Raw genomic sequence first — 10211 nt, 5'->3', positions numbered from 1 at the left:
TGGAAAGTTTTCATCATGGGAGACAGGAAACATCACTCAGTAGTAAGGAAAACTTGCTGCTTTTGCAGAGGACGTGGGTTTGGTTTTCAGTACCTATGAGGTGGATCACAAGTGTCTGTAACTCATGTTAGAGGGCATTCCTGCAACATCTTCTATCCTCTCCAGGGCCTGCATTCTCATAGTGCCTACATATACATACAGGCAAAACATTCATGTATCTGTCCTTCCTTCTTTCCATCATTCCTACCTCCTGCCATTCCTTCTTCCTTCCTTCTTTCCCTCCTTCCTTCCTTCCTTCCTTCCTTCCCTCCTTCCTTCCTTCCTTCGTTTGTTTATGACATGCACTAATAAAACAAAAAATGATAACCCTCTCAAAGGATTATCTTTACAGGTAAAGCACTTTAGATCACAGTAGATTGAATGAAGAAAATATTATGTTTCTCAAAAGTTTCCTTTAAATTTAAATAAAACAGATCTCTGTTTCATTCTGCAAAGTAATAGACTTAGGTATTATTTAAAATGTTAGACCACATTATACTTGTGGGTGGCTTTAATAAATGGAGTCCTATACCAACAACTATTGTATATGTTGAAGTTTTTCTTAGTCTATATGATTTTTGAAATGTGTGAATCTGTGAGATTTAATCACACCAGAAGCCCCTTCTCTTTAAAATTCCTGGCTTGAGCACACGTGCACAGGAGCACAAGTGTACACACGTGCACTAGTGAGCATGTGCAAGTGCATGTGGGTGTAGGGGGTGTCTACGTGTGTGTGCGTGTGTCTGTGTGGTTGTGTGTATTTATGTGGTATGACTTTTCATAACAGCTAGCTCTTACCTTAAGTTGTCACTTGAAGCATCATTCTATTATAGTATACAATTTTAATAAGTTTTTTTTTTTTTATCAAAGATAACTATTAAGTGTTTTGTTGCAGCTCAAAGACCACTGTAGTCAACAAGTCTGTATTTAGCAGGCTTGTTGACTGCCTAGAAAAAAAAATATTTTTTTACAGAGTCCCCTGGAATGCATGTTACATCTAGTTTTTAAAGGCAATAAGCCTGGGGGGATCTACATCTTGATTGGCATTTGGCATAAGTAAGCAAAGCAATCAAGCAGTAGTAGAGAATCAAAAACACACTGCTAGCTCGAGAATTCAGACCCCCACTCCCTAGAACAGAGGTAGGTCCTTTCCTGTGGATCTGTTCAGGAAGGATTTACAAAAGAGAGGGTCAAATTCAATTTAAACCCAAGAGGACACAAGCAGATAAAAGACAGAGGATCCGGTGACCCTTCTCAAGACTAAGGATACATTCTGAATGGTTTTATATATTTCTCATTACTAATCTCTTCATTTCAGATGATCTATACATTAAGTATAGATTTATAAGGAAAATTGCAGGGTCCTCCAGAAGTGTCATGCCCAGATTTCTGAAGAACTGCCAGACTGATTTCCAAAGTGGTTTCACCATCTTGCAATCCCACCAGCAGTGGAGGAGTGTTCCTCATTCTCCACATCCTTGCCAACACCTGCTGTCTCCTGATTTTTTGACCTCAGCCATTCTGACTGGTCTGAGGTGAAATCTCAGGGTTGTTTTGATTTGCATTTCCCTAATGATTAATGATGTTGAACATTTCTTAAGGTGCTTCTCGGCAATCTGAATTTCTTCATGTGAAAATTCTTTGTTTAGCTCTGTACCCCACTTTTTAATAGGGTTATTTGGTTCTCTGGGTTCTACTTTCTTGAGTTCTTTGTATATATTAGATATTAGCCCTCTGTCAGATTCAGGGTTGGTGAAAATACTTTCCCAATCTGTTGGCTGACATTTTGTCCTTTTGACAGTGTCCTTTGCCTTACAAAAACTTTGTAGTTTTATGAGGTCCCATTTGTCAATTCTTGATCTTAGAGCATAAGCTATTGGTGATCTGTTCAGGAACTTTTCCCCTGTGCCCATGTCCTCAAGGGTCTTCCCCAGTTTCTTTTCCATTGGCTACAGTGTGTCAGGTTTTATGTGGAAGTCCTTGATCCACTTGGAGTTGAGCTTAGTACAAGGAGATAAGAATGGATCGATTCACATTCTTCTGCATGCTGACCTCCAGTTGAACCAGCACCATTTATTGAAAAGGCTATCTTTTTTCCTCTGGATGCTTTCAGCACCTTTGTCAAAGATCAAGTGACCATAGGTGTGTGGGTTCATTTCTGGGTCTTCAGTCCTATTCCATTGATCCACTTGCCTGACATTGTACCAATACCAGGCAGTTTTTATCACTATTGCTCTGTAGTAATGTTTGAGGTCTGGGATACTGAATCCCCCAGAAGTTCTTTTACTGTTGAGAATAGCTTTAGCCTTCCTGGGTTTTTTTTTTTGTTATTCCAGATGATTTTGAGAATTGTTCTTTCTAGCTCTATGAAGAACTGAGTTGGGATTTTGATGGGGATTTCATTGAATCTGTAAGGACCCTGCTATACCACTCCTGAGCATATACCCAGAGGATTGCCCAGCATGCAATAAGGACACATGCTCCACTATGTTCATTACAGTCCTATTTGTAGTAGCCATAAGCTGGAAAGAACCCAGGTGTCCCTCAATGGAGGAATGGATACAAAAAATGTGGTATGTTTACACAATGGAGTACTATTCAGCCATTAGAAACAATGAATTCATGAAATTCTTAGACAAATGAATGGAGTGGAGAACATCATACTAAGTGAGGTAACCCAGTCTCAAAAGATGAATCATGGTATGCACTCACTGATAAGTGGATATTAGCCTAGAAACTTTGCATACCCAAGACATAATCCACATATCAAGTGATGTCCAAGAAGAACGGAAGAGTGGCCCCTGGTTCTGGAAAGACTCAGTGCAGCAGTATAGGGGAATACCAGAACAGAACGGGGAAGTGGGAAGGGTTAGATGGGGGAACAGGGGGAGGGAAGAGGGCTTATGGGACTTTCGGGGAGTGGGAAGCCAGAAAAGGGGAAATCATTTGAAATGTAAATAAAGAATGTATTGAATAAAAAAAAAAAAGGAAAATTGACCATGTTTCAGAGAGTATGTGAGCAATGCATTTTAAACAACATTTTTTTCTCTTCCTGCGATGTTAAAATGGAGTGTGGTAGATATGGGAAGTGGGAAAATGAATGGGAACAATTATTTTGTTGGATAAAAAGAATTGTTTTATTTATGTGGTTATAACTGCAGTTGATTTGTGTATATATATATATATTCTAAAAAGGCATTTATTGGGTTATATTGCTTGTCACTTCTCACTTCTCATAGGCCAGTAACAAATTATCCTGAGTAGTGCACATTCTAGGAAACATTATGTATCTGTTTTTATCAATACCTGCATTCTGAGGTATTTAGTATTCCTACAGTAACAAGCATGGAAAATAACCACTCCTTTCAAAGTTTTTGGAATGAAGGTTTTTGTTGTTGTTTTTGTTGTTTTTGTTTTTTTGTTTGTTTATTTTATGTGGTCTAGGCTGGCCTTGTACTCTCCAGTTTAAATGATCCTCTATTTCTTCATCCTCTTAGTAACTCCATGGATTAAAGGTGTTACTACTCATTCACCACAGGCTACAATCAGTTGCCATTATGCTTTTGACCAGAGAAATACAGTGACTACATTGTAAAGGAAACTGTGATGAATCACAAAATGGACTTCTGGAATCTGGCAACCAGAATAATTTTCTTATTACAAACTGCAACTGGAATTCTGGGAAATGTTTTCCTTATTTTCTACTATTTAGTGCTTTACTCCAGAGAATGTTCATTAAAGCCCACAGATTTGATTCTGGTGAACCTAATGGCAGCCAATCTGCTGATATTTCTCTCTATAGGTGTGCCCCAAACAATGGCAATTCAGGGACTGAAGGAGTTCTTGAATTACTTAGAATGTGAGCTTATGTTATACCTTCAAGGATTTGCTCGAGGTGTGTCCATTTGTACCATTTTCCTCTTGAGTGTTTTCCAAACCCTGACCATAAGTCCCAAGAAATCTTTTTGGAAGTATGAAGTCAAAGCTGCCAAGTACATTGGCTGTTGCATTTCCGTCCCCTGGGTCTTGAATGTGTTCATTAATTCCATTGCATTTCTCTATACATTTATCACAAAGAATAATACAAACGTAAGAAGAATACGAGATTTTGGGTACTGTCATCTTCTTATAGGGAGTGATGACATCAGTGACACACTCTATGTCGCATTGGTGGTGTGTACTGAAGTAGTGTTTTCTGTGCTCATTGCCTTGACAAGTGTTATCAAGATTGTCATTCTGTACAGACACAAGAAGAGGGTGCAGCACATCCGTAGCACTCATGGTTCCAGCCAAACGTCCCCAGAGTCCAGAGCCACTCAGAACATCCTCACAGTGGTGACTACTTTTCTGCTCTTTTGTACTCTCACCTCCTTCTTAAGAGGCTGTGTAGCTCTTTTTCATAGTCACAGTTGGTGGCTTGTGAATATCAATCACTTCACTTCTCTGTGTTTTCCTACTTTTGCACCCTTTGTTCTTATGAGACATCACTCCATTGTATGTAGATTTACTCTGTGTTGGTTAAGACAATAATTGTCTCTTAATTTTCTTATTGCCCAATTGTTTACTCACTCTTCACACTATTAGGTCAGCAAGGAACATTAAAGGAGTTGTGCCTTGTCTTCCTAAGATTTTTCAACTATGGTCAGAGGGTGTTCATTTGTACCACCTGCCTCTTCATTGTCTACCAGACCATGACTATCAGTACCACAATATCCTTTTGGAAGCACCATAATCATAAACCTCCTAAGATCATTAACTGATCCATTTCCCTCCTGTCGGGCTTGCACCCTGTGGATTAATTTAATTTCCTCTGTGTACAGATTTATCGTAAAGAATAGCATAAACTGTGACAAGAACATGAACTTTTGAATATCCTTTTTTTAGACTGATGACATGAGTTGACTTATTTTATATTTTGTCTCATTGTACTCTTCATCTTACAGATACTACAGTTTTTCAGTTTTACAGTTTTGAAATGTAGATGATGTGCAAGAAGGCTCATAAACCAACTGTCCATAAAATTGAGCTTCCCAGGGAATTCATGGTATCAAGTATTCTTGACTGCCTTACTGTTGCACAGACATCTGGGAGACACAACAATCGAACTACAAGGCCAGTCGTAACCAAGGATAGCCATAAACTTGTGGTTCATGTGGCCCTTATCCCAGGACAGCCGTTCTAGACTACAACAGTGCCAGAAAAATGTTGAAGTGCCCTACTCAGGACCTTTGCTTGTAGTCTCTCCAGAAGCAAGACTGTCTGTTTTTGTAAACTGTGTAGCAACAGTCCTCCACAAAGTCTTAAAAGATGGCATCATTCCTAGCCACTTACAACAAAATTTTAATTCATATCTTTCATCTTGGACCAAAACTGATGGGAAATAAATGATTTTTTAATCTGTCTTGGCATTTTATTTGCCATCTTTTTCTTCTTTGCCCTGTATTTAAACATAGATTTTTTTCTCATTCAATGTAATCTGAACACAGCTCTTTCTCCCTCCACTTCTTTCAGCTTCTTAGTAGGTCTTCTCCCATCTGGATCCGGTCCCTTCCTAACTCTCATTAGAAAAGAACAGGCTTCTGTGAAAGACTGCAAAGCATAAAAGCCCAGAATGTGATAATGTAAAACACAAATATGCTATGGAAGTCACATAAAAGCACAGAATGTGATAATGTAAAACACAACTATGCTATGGAAGTCACACATGCAAGACAAGCTAGTAGAGAAACCAAGGTCCTCAAGAGAAGGGACATGAAGCAAGGAGCCACATTTCCACATCCAGGAGTCCCTTGTAAGTACGAAACTAAAGTTCTGTATATACACAGAGGACCGCCACCGGCCACACCCTGTGATTGTTGATTCAGTCTCAGTGAGTTCGCATGAGCTTTATACAGAGGGTCATTGTCTCCTGATATCCTCTGTCTCGTCCATCTCCCCATTTTTCTGCATTCTCTTCTGCTGAGATCACAGACTTTGATCAGAAAGATCTGAAGGAGACATCTCACTCAAACTTGTATGTTCCAAGGTCTCTCTGTGTGTGTGTGTGTGTGTGTGTGTGTGTGTGTACTGTCTGCCCACAGTTCTTTTCATTTTGCTATCATTTACATCAGGATGAAGCATCTCTGATCATGGCTGAATAAGGCACTGAGTATAGCAGAATATAATTAGGTGCTACTTTTTATTCTTTTAGATCAGTGTTATTTAAATTCATCCTAGGCCCCTAGGTTGTGCAGACTGTGGATTTTGGTCCACCACACAATGTTGCATAAGGATTTCAAATCATGTTAGTCTTAAAATCAGACATTGACTGCTTACTCCTACAAGGTTTCTGTTACCATTGCCCTGGCATATTTTGCAGAGATAGATCACAGGTTTTGTACTTATGTTCATTATTCCTTTCTTTTTGGTACCCTCCAGAATAACTTTTTGTGTCATAGACATGTTTGGCCTCCCAATGTTCAGTGACTTGTGTGTGTGCCGGTTACAGCAATGGGGTCTTTTTTGTCCATTTGTGAAGAGTAATCTATTGTCTCACAATAACCTTGGATGTTTGGAGATTTCCATAGTACCTTTTAGGCCAACAACTCAATTGAATGAAACCCAGTCTGAGTACTGGGTATTTTGTTTGGGGCATGAGATGGTCAGTTGGGGTTCTTCTCAATCTTTATTTGTAGAATTCATTGAGATTGCATTCTGATATTATAGCAAGTTTCCACTGAACCAGACTTCCATACTGTTCATCAGTCACTTCAATTACAGCTGTCTCTCCTCTCATTCTCTCCCTCAAACCCAACTCCTCTCCTACTTCCCACCTGATCCTTTCATTCATGACCCCTCCCCTTTCCCTGGCTCCAGTCCCCCCACTAAATCTATTCTATTTCCTTCTGCCAAGAACATGAGTATCCCCTACTACTATCCTCTATTCCCTATCTCTCTCTCTCTGTGGATTATAGCTTAGATATTATTTATTTAAAACTCATTCCCACCTATATGTCATTATATACTAGATTTATCTTTTTTTGGTCTGAGTTACCTCACTTGGGATATTTTCTATTTCATCATTTGCCTGAAAATTTCATAATCTCATTGTTTCAAGAGCTGAGTATTACTCCCTTATGTAAATATATTAAATTTTCTTTATTCATCTTCCAGTTGAGGAACATTTAGGTTATTTTCAATATCTGACTATTATGTATAGAGTAGCAATTAGCATATTTTCAGCAAGTGTCTCTGTGTTAGGATGAAGCATCTTGTGGCTATATGCCCTAGAGTGGCATACCTGATCTTGAGGTAAATTGATTCACTGAGGTATATATGTCGTTGATATCACTGTCAACTTATTTTTCATTTGAATATAGAAGAGCTCCTAAGTTTTATGAGTTAATTTTGTGTCTATCTATCAGCAGAGAGTTTTTATCAGTTATAGGAATCTCTGGTAATATTTTGGGGGAGTTCTTTGTACACTATCATATTTTCTGCAAATAAAATATTTTGACTTTTCCATTTCTGATCTCTACTACCTAAATCTCTGTCAGTTGTCCTATTGGTGGAACTAAACTGAGCAATAATAGATATGCCAAGAATAAACAACCTTGCTTTGTTCCTGGCTTTCATGGACTTGCTTTGTGTTTCTTTCTATTTAAATTGACATTATTTATGAGCTCTCTGATCACTGCCTTTGTTTTACTTTTCTACAATATTTGTATCTTAATCCTTCCAGGATTTTTATTGTGTTATGGAATAGTGCTGGATTTTGTCAAACACTTTTCCTGTTTCTAATGAGATGATCATGTATTTTCTTTATTCTTTCTTTTGTTTTATGCTGGATTACATTTATTGATTTTGATATCTTGAGCCATCCCTGCATCTCTGGGAGATAGCCTAAATGAATATGGTCATCATTCTTTTGTTATTTCATGTAATTTATAGAGAAGTTTAGTGTCTATGGTTATGAGGTAAACTGCTTTTCATTTCTCTTTCTTTACCAGGTCCATATAATATTTGGATATCAGGATGTAAGGCTTTATAAAATAAATTTATCAGTGTTCCTTTTCTTTCTAATTTGTTGAATAATTTGAGGATTATTGGCATTAATTCTTCTTTTAACACCTGGTAAAATCGTACAATAAAACCCCATCAGCCCTAGGGTATTTTTTTTGTTTTTGTATGGTGGGGATACATTTATTTTCTCCTTATATTTCATTAAGGTTTATTAATATGTTGGTTTTTTATTTTGTTGTTTGGCTTTGTTTGTTTTATCTCATCCTGATTTAACCTTGGTAAGTGGTATATATTGAGAAAATTATTCATTTCTTTAAGATTCTTCCATTAGGTAGAGTACAGGTTTTTAAATTATGCACTTATGATTCTCAAATTTTACTCAAGCTCTGTTATTATGTCTCTATTGTAATTATTAATTTTGTTAGTTTGGATATTCTCCCTCTGTCTAGTTCACTGGATAAGGTTTTATGAATGAACTGATTTTTCTTAATGACTCAACATTTTGTTTTGTTGAAGCATTGTGTTGGTGTTGTTTGTTTGCTTTATTATATTTATTTTATTACTTTGAAACCTGAAGTTGATTGTTTTCTGTCTACTCCATTTTAGTGAGGTTTGTTTTTTCATTTTGTTGCAGACTTTCACAGACGCTGTCCGGTAGGGTATTTCTCTCTGCCTCTGTGAAATGAGCTGATTCAAAGCATATTACATAGCACTAAGGCAGGGCTATTGGGGAGCTGCTCTCTGCTGAGTTCACTGGCCCCAAAATTGAGGCCAGGGGAGTTACCACCGAGAGAGAGAGAGAGAGAGAGAGAGAGAGAGAGAGAGAGAGAGAGAGAGAGAGAGAGAGGGCACACAGTAGCACAGTAGCTGAGAGAGGAGAGGAGCAGAGGAAGGGAGCTAGAGACCAAAATGTCTGTATTTTGCAGGTAAGACCTCTGGTGGAATGGCAGCCAAGCCTCTGGGCTGAACTGCTCAAGGCTGGGCTCAGGGCTTGCCACCTAGGGACTAAGGGATGTTGGGAGAACCTTGCTTTGAGGTGTAAAATAGGGACCTCTTTCAATACTACCCCAGTCCCTGCCCTTTGTTGATTAAAACTTAACAAATGAGGCGGTAATTGTCCCTGACTGCTTCCTGTTGACACTAGGAACCAGTTTAGTTTTAACTGACTCTCAAGTTGCACTTCTTAGTTAGAGCAGCTTTTTTGAGAAGTCAGTAGAATTGGATAATGCCTAAGCTCCTCTTTAATACAAAACCTAAAATATCAGCAGTTTCCTTTACCTCAGTGTTCAGTCTCAGTCCTCTGCTAAGGGCTTATCATGCATGGCCAATTAAACTTCCCCATCAAGCTTTCAGAGAAAAATCATTGCCTGAACCTACAATATTGCTCCACTAACCCAACAAAAGGCAAAACTTTTCTTAAGAGATTCCAAAACAGTACTTAAAATACTTAACACTTTATTGGGTGCTTAAAAAAAACAGTTTGGGGAAAAATGTCATTGTAAGGTAGGCATTTTAGCAAGAATGGCATTGTATGGCCTGTCTGAATCTGTGGTGCAAATAAAATGCCAGTCCATCTGGCTAAACACAGCTGAAAGGGGTACAAATAAATCCTATCTCATTGGAATGTTAGTGACCTGAAACTTTCTACAATGAAACAAAATAAAGATCTTCCTCTCTTTCTTTTGGAAGAAGTTTGAGGTCTGAATACACTAACAGGTCTTACATCAAAATGAGCACCCTCGATTTCTGCTTCTGTTTACACACTGCTTCTGAAGATCAGGAAGCAATTGTCCTAATGGAGTAGTGCTCCATTGTGTACCACATTTTCTGGATCAATTCCTCTATTGAAGGACATCTGAGTTCATTCCAGCTTATGGCTATTATAAATAAGGCTGCTATGAACATATGTCCTTGTTATATGTTAGAGTATGTTTTGGATATATGCTCAGTAGTGGTATAGCTGGGTCTTCAGGTAGTCCTATGTCAAATTTCTGAGGAACCACCAGACTGAGTTGTTGTATCAGCTGGCAATCCCACCAGCAATGGAGAAGTGTTCCTCTTTCTCCACATCCTCATAAGCATCTGCTGCACCTGAGTTTTTGATCTTAGCGATTCTGACTGGTATGAGGTAGAATCTCAGGGTTGATTTGATTTGCATTTCCCTGATGACT

General features: G+C 38.4%; 1 protein-coding gene across 1 annotated transcript; it reads left to right on the top strand.

The window, feature by feature from the left end:
• The first annotated feature begins 3645 nt into the window (after window positions 1-3645).
• On the top strand, window positions 3646-4569 carry LOC127684223 (vomeronasal type-1 receptor 4-like). Its single transcript, XM_052181182.1, has one exon. It carries the CDS (start codon window positions 3646-3648, stop codon window positions 4567-4569), a length of 924 nt encoding a protein of 307 aa, XP_052037142.1.
• Window positions 4570-10211: the final 5642 nt, after the last annotated feature.

Source organism: Apodemus sylvaticus, chromosome 1, assembly GCF_947179515.1.
Source record: "Apodemus sylvaticus chromosome 1, mApoSyl1.1, whole genome shotgun sequence".
Classification (NCBI taxonomy): domain Eukaryota; kingdom Metazoa; phylum Chordata; class Mammalia; order Rodentia; family Muridae; genus Apodemus; species Apodemus sylvaticus.
This window is presented reverse-complemented; position numbering and strand designations above follow the sequence as displayed.